General features: G+C 40.5%; 1 protein-coding gene, 1 long non-coding RNA gene and 2 pseudogenes across 3 annotated transcripts; all 4 read left to right on the forward strand.

Moving 5' to 3' along the window:
- The first annotated feature begins 57 nt into the window (after positions 1 to 57).
- Positions 58 to 5786, forward strand: LOC115740090 (serine carboxypeptidase-like 21). Of its 2 annotated transcripts, XM_030673460.2 has the most exons (14): positions 58 to 1759; positions 1886 to 2034; positions 2361 to 2437; positions 2592 to 2714; positions 2865 to 2967; positions 3058 to 3095; positions 3163 to 3264; positions 3443 to 3523; positions 3603 to 3845; positions 3982 to 4047; positions 4140 to 4261; positions 4823 to 4936; positions 5170 to 5215; positions 5575 to 5786. In XM_030673460.2, exons 1-14 carry the CDS (start codon positions 1614 to 1616, stop codon positions 5656 to 5658), a joined length of 1494 nt encoding a protein of 497 aa, XP_030529320.1. In that variant the 5' UTR covers positions 58 to 1613; the 3' UTR covers positions 5659 to 5786. The 2 variants fall into 2 exon arrangements, with proteins under 2 accessions (XP_030529320.1, XP_048139526.1); XM_048283569.1 differs by lacking the exons at positions 4823 to 4936; positions 5170 to 5215; positions 5575 to 5786 and adding an exon at positions 4395 to 4649.
- Positions 5787 to 7900: 2114 nt separating this feature from the next.
- On the forward strand, positions 7901 to 17637 carry LOC115740091 (annotated as a pseudogene).
- On the forward strand, positions 10397 to 11500 carry LOC125316151. Its single transcript, XR_007199469.1, has 4 exons — positions 10397 to 10457; positions 10807 to 10920; positions 11132 to 11177; positions 11378 to 11500. It is a non-coding gene; the product is annotated as an uncharacterized LOC125316151 (long non-coding RNA).
- Positions 17638 to 17842: 205 nt separating the features above from the next.
- On the forward strand, positions 17843 to 20899 carry LOC115740281 (annotated as a pseudogene).
- Positions 20900 to 21183: the final 284 nt, after the last annotated feature.

The following is a 21183-nucleotide window of genomic DNA, read 5'->3' on the forward strand; positions in this document are numbered from 1 at the left end:
TTTGCCACAGGTGGCTGAACGCATTGACAGTGTATTTTTGTATACATGTCGTGTTGATTTGGTGCTGTAAATCACATCCGCCAGTTTTTTGGTGTCCATGGTACTGTAATCTACCTCTAGTCTGCTGTATACAGCGAAGACATGAAAGGTCATAATACAAGTCAGGCAATTGGAATAACTGCACATCGAGGTGATTATGAATCGAGGTGAAGAATGGAGAAGCATCATTTAGCAGACGAGTGATTGAAATTTGAGAGGATCCAACTATTTCTATGCGTTCCTTTGATCATGGGTCCTGGTTATGAGTTATCTGGGTGTTGACTGGATGGGCATTTGAGAAAGAGGTGGCAATTAAGCGGAAACTGCTTTTTGCACGTACTAATTTCACTTTGAAATGAGGGAAGTGTGAAGAACATGCTTTTCTACCCATTTGAAAGCTTTGGCCTGTTTTCTTTTAATGGGAATGGAATGCGAATCATGGGGGCACAAGGAAAGCGAAAACTCACCTGAGCAGTGAGTATAATTCAATGCAGATGCAAGAGGAACGATTTTCGCCCCGGTGAGAATCGGTTGAACGTAACCGGGAGTGACGAGTGTTAAGCAAGAAAGCATGGTTGTAAGTGTTGGCTATGGCTTCAAGATGGTAAAATCAACCAGAGTCAAATGGGTTAAACTGTGACTTTGACAGGAAATTCAGCCACAGCATCTTCTTCTCTACTAAATAGTCTCCCAGCAGTGAAAAATACGGTATAGCCAGGCGGCAGGCAGTAATGTTTGCTCTTTAGATCAATCACTTTCACTCTTGAAACATGAGAGAAGTTATCAGGCCATTCCCCTTTAACAGGATAAGAACAGATAGGGTCACTACACTAGAGCGTGCTAAGATGCTCTGGGCAGTTCCATCATCTGTAATAAGCTCACCTATTACTTCTGGATCTTGATCCACCACCCCGCAGGCCTCAACAAAGGGAAAAAAAAAAGGTTTTTCCCTTTTGGTGTCTTTTGTTCAGTTGGTTGCTTTGATGGGGAGTCCATAAGTCTCGGATGAGGTAGGAAAAATGACCGACAGATTCTAACAACTGACCAAACCGTTCGAGAATTAAGCCAAAATCACACGGCAAACTATACTTAATAAGTGCAACCGTCCTCTGTTTTTTTCTCAGACACACATTGAAGTTCACGCCCCCATCATGCTCTTATCAATGTCTGACTCCTGACTACTGCTCCTTGTCTGCTCCTGCAACGCCTCCCTCTGCTTTGGCTGTGTGTTACAACCTTCCCACAGAGAGAGAGAGAGAGAGAGAGAGAAGCAGAGTTCTTCCAAAGCAGCAATCGAAGGAACCTGAAAAAATCTCAGTCATTACATCGACCGCACATTCTCTGCTTTCACAGTGGCCACCACTGCCGCTCCGGATGATTGGTCGGTCGACAACCCAAAAAAAGAAGATGCTGCTCTCGGCTTTTCTCCTCCCTTTTTGACCCATTAGCGTCCAAGCACGACTTTTGTCTTGTTCTCAGATGAATCTATATCACTCTGTGTTTGTACCTCGGTGTACTTTGAGCTAGCGCGAGTCATCAGTTCCCAACCTTGATCGTTTGCCTCCCCAAAAGCCATGGAGAAGAAGTACCGCTCTTGCGTTGACTTATTATTCTGCACGATGCTCTTGAGTGTTGCTTTCACTGAAGGAGCTCCAAAAGAGTCCCTCGTCACATATTTGCCCGGCTTCACTGGCACTTTCCCTTCACGCCACTACTCCGGGTTGGTTCTTTTTAGATTGTATTATGCAAGAAAGATTTTGGTCATCTAAATTAATAACCGTAAAAAAAAGTCTTTCTTTCTTCTGGGTTTATAATAGCAATACAAATCTTGTTTGAGGTTTTGCAGGTACGTGAACATAGATGACAATACAGCTGGAAGAAATCTTTTCTACTACTTGGTCATGTCAGAAAGAAATTCCGCCAAAGACCCGGTTGTGTTGTGGCTGAATGGCGGGCCTGGATGCTCCAGCTTCGATGGCTTTGTCTACGAACACGGTATGCTTGATTCTCATTTCTAATCTCTTCATTTTCTCAGATGCTCTCTGAAGGTGGATTGCATGCTTTAAATTCGGTACTTCTTAAAGCTTCATGAGCACAAGGTCTGATTAGATGGCTTACATGTAGAGTAACTGTCTATTTCGGTATATAGTATGAATACTTTTGAATTGAATAGTTGCGAATGCACAAAGGTGACTACGTATTCTGTGCACAATTACACCCATGAGATCCTAGTCTGTTAAGACTTTTTCTCGTTGCTTTGTCCTCGTCTATGAGTTTGAATTATGCTATTACGTTGGTAATTAAGCTGACCATACCCACAGGGCCGTTCAACTTCGAAGCAGGAAAGACTAGAAGTGCCCTTCCAACATTGCATTTGAATCCATACAGCTGGTCCAAGGTCCTTTATTACTTTTGAACTGTCATTTCCTTCTTCACTTTGACGAGGAGGGAAACTTTCCTACTTATTTTGCAGCCTAAGTTTTAAATGACCATTTCTTCCCATCGACATAGTCTCAATTTCCTTATCAAGCAAATCGTTTTCATTTTCTCAGGTTTCAAACATTGTCTACTTGGATTCACCCTGTGGAGTTGGCCTGTCTTATTCGACGAACTCTCATAATTATGATACAGGAGACCTACAAACAGCCGCTGCTGCTCATGCTTTCCTACTGAAGGTATCGTCATCTTTACTCAGACAAAAGTATTTCAGTGTGCATAATCCTAAGAAATTAGCATTCACACCAAAAGAATTCGACATACTTGATTGGTGTTACTGACCTGAGTTTGGTGGAGTTAATTGACCAATTATATTTTCCTGCACCTAGTGGTTTGAGCTATTCCCAGAGTTCATCAATAACCCATTTTACATTGCTGGAGAGTCTTATGCCGGAGTATATGTTCCTACTCTCGCAGCTGAAGTAGTAAAGGGTAATTATTGCCTGCTTAGCAGATGTATCCTTTTTTTTTTAAAGTATAATCAAAGACGAAATTCAGGTTTAGTAAATGGTCCTTCTGCAGGTATAAATGAAGGCGCTAAACCAGTTATCAATTTCAAGGTAAGTAATTCAGCGATCCTGATAAGGATGGCAATATCATCTACTGAGACTTTTCCATCCTGCGCAGGGTTACATGGTGGGAAACGGGGTAACAGATGCGAAATTTGATGGCACTGCCCTTATACCATTTGTGCATGGAATGGGGCTAATTTCAAATGGTATCTTTCATGTGGGTTCAATCTTCTTTAGCTGTACCAGATATCTTGACAATTTCTAAGTGATCTCTTTGGGAAGCAACATTAAAAAAAGGATCTTTATTTACGTCTAATTTCTTTCATCTTCCCCCAGATTCAACCAAATTTATTCTCTCTGTTGGCACTATGAATGTCTAATATCATTTCTCGCAGGAAGTTTATGCAAATTGTGGGGAAGTCTACTACAACAACGATAGTGAGAGTTGTTTGGCTAGCCTGCGTAAAGTGAAAAAGGTATCATGACGATCTTGACAGTTACTTCTAAATTAGGGACAAACTGGTGTGCTCTCTGCTGATAAGGGTTGGTCCTCAGGCAATCGGCAGTCTGAACATATACAACGTCCTCGAACCATGCTATCATGATCCATTGAACAAGCAAGATACAAATTGGAGTATGATCTTACCATTAAGCTTCCAGAAGTTGGGAGTAACTGAGAGACCTCTTGCTGTGAGGAAGAGGATGTTTGGTCGTGCTTGGCCTCTGTGGTTACCTGTTAGAGATGGCACTGTTCCATTATGGCCTCAACTGGCTGAAAAGTTTCACATCGCCTGTGTTGTAAGCTACTTGATGAAATGCTGATATGTCATACGCAGCAGAGACTTGTCCATTTACACGATGCTTCTTTTTCTTGCTGGAGGGTCAGATGTGTCTAGACGATGCTATTATGACGAATGCTTTATTTTGATTACAGAACGATGAAGTTGCAACTTCCTGGCTGAACGATGACCGAGTTAGGAAATCAATTCACGCAGCATTGGTACTTGGACTGGTTCTCTGAAATATGGAATTGACACATTCATTCTACAACCAGGGTTTTTTCAACTATCTCCTTTGTGAATGAAAATGCAGGTAAATGTGTCAGGTCCATGGGAACTATGCACTGGACGACTCAAGTATCGTAGGAACTCTGGAAGTATGATACCTTACCACAAGAATCTGACTACCCAGAATTATCGCGCGTTAATTTTCAGGTAATATTCCAGGTCAAATAGGTTGTGGACTTAGCTAATTTGTGGGTTATCCCTTCAGATATCTCCATGTTGCATATTAAAATTATTATGATGTTAAAAGAAACAGTCATTTCTTTCTTATCTCGTGGTTCAAGATGATTCTCTTGCTATCAGTATCCCTGGGACAGCATTATTTTCTAGGCCCACCATGTTGAGCTGCATTGGTGGCGTTATATTATTTTCTAGACCCAACATGTTGGGCTCTGTTCGTGTGTATTTGACTAGCCTTTCCTGGTCGTCTCAAACTAGTGGCATTCTGACTGTACGCGATGTGAACCACTGGCCAAGATTTTAAATGATCGAGCCATTTAAAAAGTTACAGACTTGAGAGTTCATTTTCCCTTCTTCGTGATAGATTCATTTTCAGGTTGACACATTATAGAGGAATGTGATTTTTCTGTCACCAAAGTAGCAGGCAATACACGACCTTCTTTTCCTTTTTCCTGGTTTTTCTTTTTTTTCTTGAGCAGCTCCAAGAAACCTAGGATCCCCAAAAAAGCTAAAAATCCTGTTCTCTGGCAGTGGAGACCATGACATGTGTGTGCCATTTACTGGAAGCCAAGCATGGACTCAATCCCTCGGCTATAGAATTCTGGATGAATGGAGGCCCTGGGTGTCAGCCAACCAAGTAGCCGGGTAAATTTCCAAACTTGTATGTCTCAATTCTAGTATTCATGATAGAGAAAACGCAAAAAATGAAGGTGAGAGATTGTTGCAGATAGCATAAAATACCCCAGCAAACTCAAAACAGGTATACCTAACCCTGTAACGAACACTAAGTAAACGTTGTCAGGAGTCCCTTTACTTGCGAGCATAATGAAATCCCGCTATACTATAGCTGATTTAAACTGGACCTTGACTTGTCATAGGTACTTACAAGGATATGATCACAACCTCACATTCCTCACCATCAAGGTATGTCGGTGAAACTACATCAACAGTCTTGTCCATCTTCAAATGTTGCAATGCAGTCGTACCAAATCTTTCGACCTGCTAAAACTGTAGGAGTTTTGTTTATTTTTGACTCCTACATCATATTGCACAGGATTGCTAGCGTCCTTAGGAATAAGAATTCCTTTCGGTTTTTTTTTTTTGTGGTTATTTCTTCTTCTCAACAAGTGAGATTTTCATTGTCCAAAACCAACGTTTGACGACTGCTATCAGCTCTGGCAGTACCTCCATTATGTATCCTCGCATTCTTCTCCTTCCAAAGAAAATTTGTCTCAACATCCCATGCTAATACCTTCTAACTTTTTCTGAATTTGGTTGGGTAGGGAGCAGGGCACACTGTTCCAGAATACAAGCCCAGGGAAGCTCTGGATTTCTATACTTGCTGGCTGGATGGAAACCCGATCTAGTAGCTGGACAGCTTTCACTAGATTGCTCGATTTTCTCATGATAGCAACATTCATTATCTCTACGCTTTAAGCCGCGAGAAGATTACGAATATTAGGGACAGTGAGCAATCTGTGAATGCTTCATCCTCGTACCTTTGATTAGGGTGATATATAGTATCCAACACCGGATATTGCTAGCGAATAAAGAAATGGACCCATCGCTTATGCGTATTAAAGGCACAATGACATGCCAAATCCAAATGAAGTGTTCTACAGCGGCGGTTCAAGATTGATGCCTCCTGGAAGCCTGGGGAGATATCGTGCACTGTCATAGTGTCATGCAGTTCATTAAGATAGCTCATCATGTCGAAGATGTGGGGGAATTTTACATGATGACACTTCTGTCTGTCTCTTTGCATCTTTCGCTTGTTATTCTACGTTCATGTCTGAGTTATTCGCTCCGTTGGTTTCGACCAACTTTCCCCCTGCACAAATGACCTTTCCCATAGACAACAAGACTATTGCACAAAGCATTCAAGTACGCACAAACCGCCCACCAGCTTACTCATAGGTTTACATGATTTTACAAAGGATAAACAGAAGAAAGTGATTTATCGGCTCACCAAATGGACCATCTAAGCCGAAGCGCAACGCCAAATATTGTCAGCAAAGCGGGAGAAAATGAAAGTTGCACACAAAACAGAATTCGAGAAATTTAAATTCATGTATATGGCATTGGCACGATGTTCTTCATTTGTGAGACATCTTGAGTTATTGAAATGCCCCTTGAAATTAATATCGTTTCCTTGTCTATCTTCTCTTTTCTTTATCGAGATTCCCAGGTCGTTGGTAAATCAAGAAACTGCTTTGCAAATGCGTAGTTTAGGATTGTTCGAGATACGACGAACGTGGTCATTGATGTCTTGTACCAATTCAGTCCTAAAACTTTCAAATTTTGCTAAACGTCCAAAACTTTTTCACGTTATGCCATTATGGTCCATCTGGCCTATTTTGACTGGAAATCGCTGACGTGGATCCCAGCCGTCCTATGTAGTAGGACTAATGCCGATATGGACCCGCTTGTCAGATTTTTCGATGTAGTTAAGCCCAGAAAATGAAATCCGTGACTCTTTCTGCAATGAATCATCGCAGATTAAGTTCATTTCCGCACCTCGAATAGGAATGTGAGACTAGTCTCTTACTTATTGGATAACCAAAGCAGCCATATACTAAATTCAGCCCCCTCTTTCTTGTTTGTTTCATCCATTCATCTATCGTCTCCCAAGTGTTTCCATTCTTAATACATCTCAGAAGTTATGAGTTTCAGCGTTCAATCGGACAGAATGCTCTGTCATTGCAACCAACTAGAATATCGTCTTTTGAAGAAAGTCCTGTTACTTCCTCAGATAGCAAACACACAAAGAGAAGATTCCGTGATAATGTTCTTTCCACGCTAGATATTATTGCCGTTTATTATGCTGTTGACATGATGTATGTAAATAAGTAGCTATGGGACTAAATTGAACATGCACCAAGTCCAAGGACCATCTTGAACAAATTAAAAGTTCAGGGACCGCATTGCACATTGGGCCAAAGTTCAGGAACCATTTGTGTCATTATGCATTGATTTTACCTCTCTCTGAAACTTTGTTTTGTAATATGCTACCCAGCCAATTCGTCATGTTTTCCTAGCACAGTGGAGCAGCATAGTCAGAACAAACAATTTGATTGATGGAAGTTATTGCACGGCTCCAGACTCGTGCAAGTCCAATACACCTGAATTTTAGGTGGTTAAGAATGACGTTAAGACCTGAATGTGCTGGTTGCAGGCCGGAACTTTTCCAGGCGAAAACAAGAAGGAGAAAGAAAATTTAAGGGCAGGCAAGAGGAAACTGTAATCGAAAAACAATTGTAGACAAGAAAGGACTAGCAAGGGGCTAGAGCGAGAAACAGAATGCCACCTTGCCACCATCCCTTTCAATTAATACAACAATCCGTTTAAAAAATTGGATGATCGAACCGAAGAATGTCAAACAAATCATTCTGTTTGTCTCTTTCATCTATCACTTGTTCCATACTTGTTTCAAGTTCTCTTCTTCATTGTTTTAATCAGTTAACATTGCTCTGTCCGGGACAAAGGTACTTTTTCCATACAAAACGATAGTGCAAAGCATTTCAGGGACTCCTATTTGTGTCTCCTCTTTCATCTCCTACTCCCTTTCTATCCATTGAACAACAACACATTCTAATTCAGCTCCTGGTTCCATCTATAAATTTTTTTCATAGGTTAAACGGGATATATGAGGTTCAAGAAGTTCTAAATTTGTGCAGACATGACAATCTCAAAGTTCATATCCAGTATAACACTAGCTTTGCTTCTCACTGTTTCATTTGTTAGAGCAGCTCCTAAGGAATCTCTCGTAACTTCGTTGCCAGGATTCAATGGAACTCTACCCTCTGAACATTATGCAGGGTACGTAACCGCATATATGTACTCATGACAAGCTGTTTCTCAACTTGACTCTTTGTTAGCACAAGAGTTTGAATTTGGAATTTGCAGGTATGTGACTATAGATGGAAGTCCTGGAAGAAAGAACTTGTTTTACTATTTCATTGCTTCAGAAAGGAATCCTTCAAAAGACCCTGTAGTACTGTGGCTTAATGGGGACCGGGGTGCTCCAGCTTTGATGGATTCATCTATGAACATGGTATGGAGGTTAATCCTTGGTGATTATATTTAATGTGATGAGCATATTTCACTTGGACATGTCGTGCACTGCTTGAAAGCCTAGTGCATTTTTCCAGGACCATTTAAATTTCAAGCAGGAAAGCCAAAGGGAAGCTTGCCAGTATTGCACCTCAACCTGTTCAGCTGGTCCAAGGTCATTGAGAACTTATCTTTTTAGTCGCAACTAAGCAGTATGTTCTGTTCCAGATTAAAACTGAATAATGTGTATCAACCATGACACATTGATTCATGGATTGAATATAATGTGATATCTATTATCAATCATCTTCTCGGCTTGACACTTAATGCCACATTCTTGCAGTCTATAATACCAAATTCCTGGACATCTTTCAGGTTTCCAACATAATATATTTGGATTTGCCATGTGGCGTTGGTTTATCTTACTCCGACGATCTAAAGAATTATGTGACAGGAGACCTACAGACTGCTCTGATACACATGCGTTTCTTCTCAAGGTAATGAGATCCTGAACTGATCTAGAAAAGCATTGGAAAAACCAGCCAGCCAAAATTATTTGTCACTGCTAACAGTAATTCTTTGTTTCCATCAAGTGGTTCGAACTTTATTCAGAGTTCCTTTCAAATCCATTCTACATTTCCGGAGAGTCTTACGCCGGAGTTTATGTGCCAACTCTTGCTTCTGAAGTGGTAAAAGGTAATGCATAACTCACAATAGGCCAGGTCCCTGTGTTGGAATCACTAAGTAATAGGAGATTTACCCCCCTGCAGGAATTCATCTTGGTGAAAAGCCTCTTATCAATTTTAAGGTATGTTCTTCGTATTCCATATCATTCAGTGATCTATAAATTTGATACGATCTCAGACAAAAAGGCTTAATGCAGGGTTACATGGTGGGAAATGGGCTCACAGACGAAAAATTTGATGGCAATGCTGTTGTGCCTTTTGCATTTGGAATAGGGCTAATCTCAAATGACATCTACGAGGTGGGTTTGATCAGGGATTTGACTCACAGATTTTACTGCACTAAAGATGCTGTAGGAAGATATTAACATTGGCACGGAACACTTTTGAAACAGAAACACTTTCCAGGGAGTGTTACCATACATGCCCTAATTCTTCCACACAAAATCTAAGTTTAGGTCCAGCATTGAATGTTGAAATTACTGTGTGATGCCAGAAGCTTTCTTTATGCTATTTAACAATGTGCTTAAGATGGATCATATTTGATCGTTTCAGGCTTGCCAAACCACATGTGGTGGGAAATTTTATGATCCTCCTAGTGAAACCTGCAAGGTGAATCTTCGCAAAGTTCATCTGGTGAGAATGTCACCGTACTGTTTATACTGGAAATTAAGAGAGGTTTCTTTAGTTCTTTGTGCATGTTATGTAAATGTTAAGGGAGAGGAAAAGTGCTCAAGTAGATATGAATTAATCAAGGTTCTAATTTTTACAAGTACTTTGGCCACTTTCTAGGCCGTCTCAGGTGTGAACTTGTATGACATTCTTGAGCCTTGCTACCCAAATTCAGAGACCAAGTACGAAAGTGGGAACACAAGTATGAGTTCGGGCTTCCATCAAATGGGGGTGTATAAGAAGCCTCTCCCTAAGCGAACAAGAATGTTCTGTCAAACTTCACCTTTTTGGACTGTTAGAGATGCTGGAGTTGCAAGCTCCGAATCACAGGACGAGTTTCACATTGAATGTGTGGTGAGTTAGTCGAAGTTTTATTATGTATTATGTGATTTTGCTTTATCAGCACTCTTTGAGGACTTTCTCTTCGGGGGGTACTTTTGCTTTACTTGGTGCTCGCAATCTTCCCTTTAATTCCAGTACTTGCCGTCTGTTTTATATGCTGAGTTATGATGGCACAGGATGATGAAGTTGCAGTGGCATGGATGAAATGATGGAGCAGTTCGCAAAGCTATTCATGCAGCGCTGGTAGTAAAAATAATTTCCTCATTTTGTGTCACTGCATCAAGCGTCAAATAACTGATCAATATGGAATACATTCAATAGGCAACCGGTGCAGGTTCTTGGTGGATATGTGCCAGAAGCATGATCCCTTACCACAAAAATTTGACTTCCCAGGGATACCGAGTGCTCATATACAGGTGAGATATCAGACAGAACAAACGGAGGATTTAACCACAAATATACAGTTTCTTACTAGCTGAGTAGGACTTGGATGAAATTAAATTGATATTGTGAAGATAGACAAGTAGGAGGGTCACAAAAATGTCCAACTGTTTATGAATCAAGGACACTGGTATTGACCTGAAACTTTTGTCGACTGAGCTAAAGCGAACACCGCATTGGCACAGAAATCTAGGATAGATGTTTCTAGGCACCAACTTAGTGTGTTGTGGCGGCATCTTTACATTTTGCTAACTTGATATATCAATACAAGTTTGTTTATGCACTGTCTGATTTAGTATTGCTCATAAATTGGTGAACTGACAGTGGAGATCATGATAGAAGAGTACCTTTCACTGGGACTCAAGCGTGGACCAGATCAATGGGATACAAGATCATTGACGAATGGAGGCCTCGGATGACTGATGATCAAGTCGCAGGGTAAGTTTGGCCTATAAAACATTTGGGTCATATCAGCAGCGGCCATGGAATTGTGTGACTGCTTAGTGCCAGAAATGTGACCTATTACCCACAGGACTTTTCGCCAAACCTTTTCCTTTCACTACCCATTACTGTTAAGCTCTCCGTTTCGCAGTGAAATATGCTATGCAGCTCAAACATTAACTATACATACTTTCTTGAATTGGTACAGGTATCTGCAAGGATATGACAACAACTTCACATTCTTAACAATCAAGGTTATGTGCAATAAACTCTCACTATAAGTAATCTTGTCTCATCATTTACGATTTTGTTGAAAAGCTACCTAGCAGATGAAATTCCATCAGAGGAAGGAAGTTCATAGAAGGCGGCGTGATTTATGCCGTTGCCTTGTTCTTTCCTTCTAAAATCTTCAGACAAAAGCCTGCTGATTCTACTGCTTATCTCACTGGTGCAGGGAGCCGGGCACACGGTCCCTCAAACCAAGCCATGAGAGGCATTGGAGTTTTATAGTCACTGGTTAGATGGAAAGCCAATCTAGCGTTAATGTATTCCCAGTTCTTAAATCAAAATGATCTCATCTCACAGTTTTAGCTATGAGGACACTCGACTCCCTCTATGTACCTGAAAGATAGCCAAATTCGATAAGATCTTCTACTCCACCAAGCTTTCTCCAGGACTCGAAAGTTGGTTGTGATGAAAGCTTCCAAGGCGATTGAATGAAACAAATTCGACATACATCCCACACCAAATCACACTTACCTAGGATGCTACTATGTTCAGGATTGCCTCTCCTCCTAAGATGAACAAAACTCTCAGCTCTTTTGTTCATGCCTTTCTCAGGCCTTCGAAAACCTGTTCGAGTCCCTGTGCTTTGAGCTGAAATGGATGTCCCTGCTTCCGCATCCTTACACACCGAGGCAGCATGTCTCTTCAAGGACATACAACAAATTTGTGGAGAGTAAATTAAAGATGTCGAGCTTACTGGCAGCAATAAATGACTCAAAGGAAAGAATGGCAGTGAAAATAGATGACGCCATCGCCCAAAAAGCTAGCAAACCGTTCTATCATGTGATGACGAGAGCGGAAAAGCTAAAAAAACGGAGGCACCATCGCTATTTCCAGGAAAGGCGACGTGGCGATTGTTAGCAAATTTTGTCGCGGTGATCATCTTAGGTGTATTGTTAAAGCGTAGAAAGCATAATCGTATGAGAGCATTCGCTAAGGCAATTGCTAGAATAATTAAATATTAAATTGGCAATGGTCCCATAAAAGCCATGAAGCAACGTATATGTTACCACGAAAAATCTCAAATCGGTACCTTTGTGACAAATTTATCTCAAACTGTTTTTTTTTATCACAAAAAATCTCAAATCGATACACCTATGATAAATTTACCCCTAAAGTATTTTTTTTTTACTACAAAAAATATCAAATTTGTACACTTGTGGCAAATTTACCCCAAACTATTTTTTTGACCTCCAAAATTTCCAAAATGGTACATTTATGACAAATTTATCCTCCGTTGGTTTTCATTAAATATTGCTATCAAATTAATGAACTGGATGACAATTGGCGGTTGACAAAGATGCAAGCGTTATCCGGAATGATTGGGTGTAAAGTGTTTGTAGGTGAACCCTTTTTTTTATTTGGTATAACTACTTGAGCCGGATGAAAGTAAACTTTCACATCTAATTTTGAAGGAGAGAGATCCTATACCAATTTGGGGTTTTTACCCTCTATTTGTTATATGTGCATCAATTTGGGATTTTTAATGATATTAATCCAATTCAATGAAAATTAATGATGGGTAAATTTGAAATAGGTGTACTAGTATGGGGTTTTTGTTAGTCAAAAAAATTAGTGTGGGGTAAACTTGTTATAGATGTACTGATTTGGGTCTATTTTGGTTATAAGTGTACTAGGTTGGAGTTTATTTTGCTCAAAAAAATAATTTGATATAAATTTGTCACAGGTTTTGTGGTATTATTATTTTTGCCAAAACTCATGGAAGAGGTTCAGGGCCACGCCCCGTGGCGCATTTTTTCAAAAATGGTATACATGTAATTTCCACCATACTTTTATATGCATCTCCTTTGTAATTGAACTAAATCTTGTTACCGATAGTGAATAAGATTGCATAGTTGGGTACAATGATTTTTTTGCTTCCTGATTTTGAAAGATTTTTCACGTACAAAAATTATCAGTCTTCTTCTATAATTCCTTTTCTTTTACATGTTTCATGCTTAACATGTGGTATTAGAATTAATGATTAATTGGATATTAGTTCCAGTATATAGTGAATCATAACCATCCCGATGGCAACTTTCATTGTTCTGTCTGGCGAAGGAGAGTGGGCGATATTGTTGTTGTTGTCCTCACACGTGGCAAAGTGCAAATTCAAGTAGAGATATCTAAATGTGAAAGGAAACCTGAATTAAGGGAAGCAGACCCATCATTGAGCTCACACTTAAGGCAGAGATTATTGAGAGGCATGCTGTGAATTATGTCAGCAAAATCCCATGTCAGAGAATTGGTGTGGCGTGGAGCGATTAATAATCTTAATCTGTCCATGTCATATTAGCTTAAACTAGATACTTGTGAAGATTTGGGCTCTTCCTTGACAATCTCCTCGTGTGAAGGAGTGTTGGAAGTTTGGAACTCTGCCTGCTCCCAACACGTTTTCCTTTATCAATATAGACAGGAGTGGGACTACAAGGTTCCAGAACTCGGATTACCATGCAACTTTGCCGCCACCCCTTTTGATTGATACAATTCCGTCAAATGAGGAATGGTTGAACCAAAGCATATCAACCATCTCATTCTGCTTGTCTCTTTCATTTCAGCTTCTCCTATTTGTCTCTTCTCTTCCATCTTTTACTCTCGATCTCGACCCCGACCCTGACGACACAATCTATTGGACTCCTGGTTCCATTTATAAATGTTTATAGGTTACGCGGGATACATGAGCTTCGAGAATTTCCATTTTCATGCAGACATATGAGTCTTGAGTTTCGTATGAAGCATATCAGCCGCGCTGCTTCTCACTGTTTCATCTGTTAGAGCAGCTCCTAAGGAATCTCTCATAACTTCGTTGCCAGGCTTCCAAGGAACTCTACCCCCGGAACATTATGAAGGGTATACAACCACACATATGTTCTTGCGACAAGCGGTTTTTTTACTTGAATCTGTGTTATCTCGGGAGTTTGAAATTCCGAATTTGCGGGTATGTGACTATAGATGGAAGTCCTGGAAGAAAGAACTTGTTTTACCATTTCATTGCTTCAGAAAGGAATCCTTCAAAAGATCCTGTAGTACTGTGGCTCAATGGTGGACCCAGTTGCTCCAGCTTTGATGGCTTCGTCTACGAACATGTTATCCTAGTTAATCCCTGGCGACCATAGTTTATGTGATGAGCATATCTCCCTCGGACATAGCGTGCTCCGCTTAACAGCCTAGCGCCTGTTTCCAGGACCATTTGAATTCCAAGCAGGAAAGCCAAAGGTAAGCTTGCTCGTATTGCACCTCAACCAGTTCAGCTGGTCCAAGGTCGTGGAAACCTATCTTTTCAGTTGCAACTAAGCAGTATGGTTTGTTCCAGATTAAAACTGAAGAATATGAACCAAGCATGCCACATCGACTCATGGATTGGGTTTACTGTCATTTCTAATGTAAATCATCTTCTAGGCTTGACCCTTTGTATGATACCATATTCTTGCCCATCTCTCAGGTTTCCAACATAATATATCTGGATTCCCCATGTGGCGTCAGTTTATCATACTCCGATAATCCAAAGAATTATGTAACGGGAGACCTACAGACTGCCTCTGGTACGCATGTGTTTCTTCTCAAGTTAATGAGGTCCTAAAATAATCAGGATAAATTTTGGGAAACCAGCAGGCCAAAATAATGCGTCAGAGCTAATACTGGTTCTTTGTTTCCATCTAGTGGTTCAAACTTTATCCAGAGTTCCTGTCAAATCCATTCCACATTTCCAGAGAGTCTTATGCAGGAGTTTATGTGCCAACTCTCACTTCGGAAGTGGTAAAAGGTGATACATACTCACCAGAGACGAGGTTCCTGTATTGGATTGAATAAGTAATATGAGATTTACTCTCCCTGTTGGAATTCATATTGGTGAAAAGCCTCTTATCAATTTCAAGGTACGTTTTCTTCATATGCTGTAATGGTTCTAGGCAATGCAGCATTCAGGGAATGATCATGAATTTGAAACAGCTAGTTGAGATCTCAGCCTAAGTGGCATGATGAAGGGTTACATGGTGGGAAATGGGGTCACAGATGAAAAATTTGATGGCAATGCTGATGTGCCCTTTGCTTTTGGAATGGAGCTGATCTCAAGTGACATCTACAAGGTGGGTTGGATCAGGGAGTTCGCTCAGAGATTTTACTGCACTAAAGCTGCTGTGGCAAGATAATTGACACTGGCGTGAGTAATTGTGCCACACAAAAACTAACTACTGACTAACTTCAGATCAAGCATTAATTGTTGAAATCCCTGTGTGATACGAAAAGCCATCTGTATGCTAATTAACGGCGAGCTTAACAAGGATCATATTTGATCGTTTCAGGCTTGCCAAACCACAGGAGGTGGGAAATTCTACAATCCTCCTAGTGAAACCTGTCAAACAAATCTTGAAAAAGTTGAACAGGTGAGAATGTCACGTACTGTCTTATACTGGCAATTAAGAAAGCTTCCTTTAGGACTCCGTGCATCTTCTGTAAATTTTAAGGAAGAGGGAAAGGTACTCAAGTAGATTATACATGAGTCAAGGCTCTGATTATCTCAAGTGCTTTGTCCACTTTCTAGGCTGTCTCAGGTCTAAACGGGTATGACATTCTCGAGCCATGCTACAGTAATTCAGAGACCAAGAATGAAAGTGAAAGCACAAATATGCCTTTGGCTTCCACCAAATGGGGGTGCATAAGAAGCCTCCCCCAAAGCGAACGAGAATGTTTGGTCAAGCTTCACCTTTTTGGACCGCAAGAGACACTGGAGCTTCAAGCCCTGGACCACAGGATGAGCATCACGTTGAATGTGTGGTGAGTTAGTCAAAGTTTTACTGTATCACGTTGAATGTGTGGTGAGTTAGTCAAAGTTTTACTAAGTATGAATTGATTTTGCTTTATTAGCTCTCTTCAAGGATTTTTTTCTTTTTCTTTTAGTACTTCATTTCCAGTACTTACAATCAGTTTTACATGCTGAATTGTGATGGCACAGGATGATGAAGCTGCAGTTGCATGGTTGAACGATGAAGCAGTTCGCAAAGCTATTCATGCAGCACCAGTAATGAAAAAATTGTCCTCATTTCGCATCACTGTATCAAGTGTCAAATAACTGACCGGTCTGGATTGCCTTCAATAGGCCAGCATGGCGGGTTCTTGGTGGATAAGTGCCAGAAGAGTCATGAACAATTATTCGGGTGATACCGGAAGCATGATCCCTTACCACAAAAACTTGACTTCCCAGGGATACCGAGCGCTCATATATAGGTGAGATATCTGACAGAGCAATCCTGCATCCACTATAACATGGTAACACGCTAGATCTTCTATCAAACCCCATTTGTTTCCAGAAAAAGGGTCCAATTTTACCATGTCATACGGTTTTTACTAGCTGAGGAGAACTTGGATGGGCTAAACTCATATTGTCAAGATAGACAAGTACGAGGGCCACAACAATGTCCAACTTCTTGGAAACAAGGACACTGGTAGTGACCTGGAACTTTTGTTGACTGAGCTAAAGAGAGCATCAGTCAAGAGCATCTGTGCAAAAATCTAGGGTGGAACTTTCTGGGCACTAACTTTGTGTGTTGTGGTGGCACCTCTACATTTTGCTAAATTGGACAGACCAACAGAAGTTTGCTTGTGCATTGACTTAATAATGTATTGACTACTGTAAATTCATCTTTCGTTGGTGTACTGGCAGTGGAGATCATGATATGGCAGTACCATTCACTGGGACTCATGCATGGACCAGATCAATGGGATACAAGATCATTGATGTGTGGTGGCCTTGGATGATTAACAATCAAGTCGCAGGGTAAGTTTGACTCTTATATGTATTCCGGTCACATCAGCAGCAGCTGCAGAATTGTGTGACCACTTAATACCAGAAAATGACCTTTTACCGAATAGGACGCGTCAATCCCACTCCTTTCATCACCAATTGCTGCTAAGCACACCAAATTGCAGTGGAACTAAGCTATGCTGTTGAACATTAACTATGCATGCTTTCTTGAATGGTTCAGGTATCTGCAAGGATATGACAACAAATTCACATTCTTAACAATCAAGTTTATGTGCAACATATGCTCCCTCTTAACTATCGTTGTTTCATCATTCATTAAGCTGACTACCGAGTGAAAGTCTGTAAGACGAAGGAACTTCATTGAAGGCTGCAGGATGCATACCGTTGCCACATTTTTTCCTTCTAAATTCTTCAGAGAATCCCCTCCAGATACTACCATCTATCTCACTGGTGCAGGGAGCGGGGCCCATGGTCCCTCAAACCAAGCCACGAGAGGCGTTGGAGTTTTATAGTTGCTGGTCAGATGGAAAACCGATATAGCGTTATTGTGAACCCTGTTCATTGAATCAAAATGATCTCATCATACAATTTTAGTGCATGAGGACATACAACTTCTTCTATGTACCAGAACGATTGCAAAATCATTCGGTAATATCTTCAACTTCACAGCCCTTTCTCCCTGGGTCGATAAGTTGTGATGAAAGCATCCAAAGCAAAGGAATAGAACAAATTCGACATATATCCCACACCAAACACGCTTACTTTAGGCATGATTATTATGGTCTGGATTGCCTCTGCGAAGTATATTAGCCAAATAACCCAAGAATTTCATCTACTTTGCGGATGCAAAAGTGAGGAATGAATCATGAAATAATGTCTAATAAGATGAACAAGCCTCTCAGCTCGCTGTTCGTGTCTTTCGAGGCCTTCAAAAAGCTGTTCGTGTCCCCGTGCTTTTCTGTTTCCTCCAGCTCAATGGATGCCCTTGCTTCCTCATCCCTGCACCCCAAGGCAGCAATGTCTCTTCAGAGTAATCCCGACAGAATTCGGGTTGACGCGCACTGAGGCAGCAAGTTAGAAGCCACTCCTGCAGTGCCACTAAGGCTAAATTTTCAGAGAACATCTCAGTTTTGATATGGAGTTCCCAGGGAACGCTCAATTTCTAGGAAATTGGATCCTCGCTTGACAACCATGGACCATGGCCATCTATGACATGATAGAAAAGTTTGTTTCAACTACCTATAAGAAATTCAAAAATTTACACGGTGTGGCAAGAAAACTAAAGATGTCAAGCTCATTGTCCGTAATAAATGCCTCAGGAAAAAGAATGGCAATGAAAATAGATGACACCAGCACCCAAAAGCTGGTGTACCGTTCTATCATATGATTCAGAGAGCGCTAAAGCTGAAGAACAGAGGCACCATCTCCTTTTCCAGCAAAGGCGACATGGCAATTTCATCGAGGTGATTATCTAGGCCTGTTGTCGAAAAAAAAAAATAATTGAATGAAAGAGGGGCATGCCAACAGGACTATCAACCATTTGTTGGGAGCTCAATCTAACTTACAAGTTATGGGCTCATTAGGATATATTAACCACCCACATCATACTGATTTTCCCACGTGGGACTAACACAACTAACACGAACATCTCGTGATCAAAACATATATTTTTAAATACCATAACAAGGATCAAGTTTCTTGAGGGCAAGCTAGTGAATTAGACAAAATACAAGCTTGGTGCAGACTTTACATTAAAAAGCACTATAAGAATTTAAAACAAGAATTACACAGAATACCCTATCTTCAGTCGGTTCCAATAAGGAGATCCTTCAGAATAATGCAAATGGTTGCATAAAGCATCGCAGGCAACTCATCTACTTCTCTTTCATTTGTTACTTACTCCTTGTTCCATTCAAATTTTCTTGTAATCACTGTCTTCTACAGTGTGTTATCCAGTACTATCCCCCAAATCAGTTCATTTTCGGTTACTACATCACACCAAGCTCCTGCACGTCTTATTTCATTACTGCACATTCCTACTTCGGATGTGTACTTAGTCTCACTCACCTTCAGTTTATTTTCTATGTTTGCTTTTCTTCTTCCTCTGTTCTCTCTCCTTCCCACTCCCACTCAGAAATACATGATAGTCTACTTCTAATCTTCCCTACACTACCAATAGTAATTTTATCTGTTATTTTCACATTTATATCATTTAGTAGATACAGAAGCATGGTCATCTTGAAACTAATATCCATCATAGCGTCTAGCTTAATTTACACTGTTTCAGTAACTAGAGCAGCTCCTAGGGAATCTCTAATTATTACCTACCTGGCTTCACTGGCACTTTTCCCTCCGAACATCATGCAGAGTAATATGTTCTTACAACATGTTCCTGTAACAAGCTATTGTTGATCTCTTGACTCTTGGTGTTTCATTATCATGAAAATATTTTGCATTTCAACCTTCGCAGCTATGTGACAGTAGATGCAAAGCATTTAAAGAAGAATATGTGCTGTTACTTGGTTGCATCTGAACGAAATCCTTGCAAAGACCCTGTAGTGTTATGGCTTAATGGTGGAGCTGGGTGCTCTAGCCTTGGTGGATTTATCTTCGAACACGGTATTTAATAATAAGACATTTCTCTGTTACATGTGTTCTGCTGTCAAAGATGTATTTCTGTTTCATTTCTTTGCCTCCATTAGGATTGATGGAGTAATTAAATATTAAACCACGCCTTCATCTAACAGCTTAAGCTTTTGAACAGTTGGCAGTGGTCCCACAAAATTTCACATGATATTAGAGCAGGAGGTCTTGAATTTAAATCTTTCCAGGCCCTATTTGCCTCCCTAATTAAGTATGTCCACGCTTAGTCTAGTCAGTACTAGGCAAAAGACTAGACTAAGCGTGAGAGGGAGTGATAGAGTAATTAACTATTAAACCACGCTTTCATCTAACAACTTAAACTTTTAGAAAAGTTGACAATGGTCTCACAAATCTCACAAGGACCATTTTATTTTAAAGCAGGAAAGTCAAAGGAAAGCTTTCCCACATTGCACCTCAATCCCTTCAGCTGGTCCAAGGTTGACAAGGAACTTTGATTATTGGAAACCAAATTTACCAGGTACGCTACTTATTGGGATGATCTTATGAGGGAATATACATCATTGGTCGCTCATTCTCTTAAGAAAATGATTTCCTTGATAGAAGATTTTCGTACATCTTTCAGGTTTCCAACGTACTATATCTGGATTCACCATGTGGAGTAGGTTTATCTTACTCCGACGATCCAAGGAATTGTCTGATAGGAGACCTACATACCGCATCTGATATGCACGCTCTTCTTCTCAAGGTAAAGAGGTTCTGAACTTATATAAATGTTTCAAGAAAATCCAGCAGGAAAGATAGTGCTCTGGCCAATTTCTGGAGTTGAATGGCATAGATAGTATGGCAGCAGCTCTGGCAGCCTGTAAAACCATTCATCGATTAGTTCTCTATGTTCCAACTCTTGGCCTGCATATTTGCCTTTCTTTTCATCTAGTGGTTTGACCTTTACCCAAAGTTCCTTTCAAATCCATTTTATTTCTCCAGAGAGTCCTATGATGGAATCAACTCTTGCTTCTGAAGTGGTAAAAGGAAGAATACACTAACCTCTATAAAGGATAGTTCATGTTACTCAGTTCAGTCTGAATTTTTTATCTCTCCATGTACAGGTATTGAACATGGTGAAGAGCCTCTAATCAATTTCAAGGTATGTCCTCTTCCAGTATTCTGCTGAAAGCACTGAGCAGTATATTAGTTCAATGAATGGCTTGGAGGTTCTGTTTCAAAATGGAAATTTGAATAGGCAGTCTGCAGGGTTACATGGTGGGGAATGGACTTAACAGATGTCAAATTGGATGGCCTTGCTGCTCGCGCGCCATTCACTTTTAGGTATAGGATCAATCTCGAGCGACTTCTTTGAGGTGGGTTACATCCGGGAGTTCAGACCATGCTGTGCAGCACGGACAGTGCTATATCAAATGATTGAGACCATGTATGACTTTCTTTCTATATGAGCAGAAGGATTGGCATGTGATACTATGCATTTATTAGCGGAATTACTTTTTGGTTGATGCAATCCATCTTTTTCATCTTGAAGGGTACGTTGAGCATACATAAAGGGAAAATTCAACGACCCTCCCAGCGGAAGCTGTAGCAAAAATATCGACAAGTTT

The sequence above is a fragment of the Rhodamnia argentea genome, chromosome 1, assembly GCF_020921035.1.
Source record: "Rhodamnia argentea isolate NSW1041297 chromosome 1, ASM2092103v1, whole genome shotgun sequence".
Taxonomy (NCBI): Eukaryota; Viridiplantae; Streptophyta; class Magnoliopsida; order Myrtales; family Myrtaceae; genus Rhodamnia; species Rhodamnia argentea.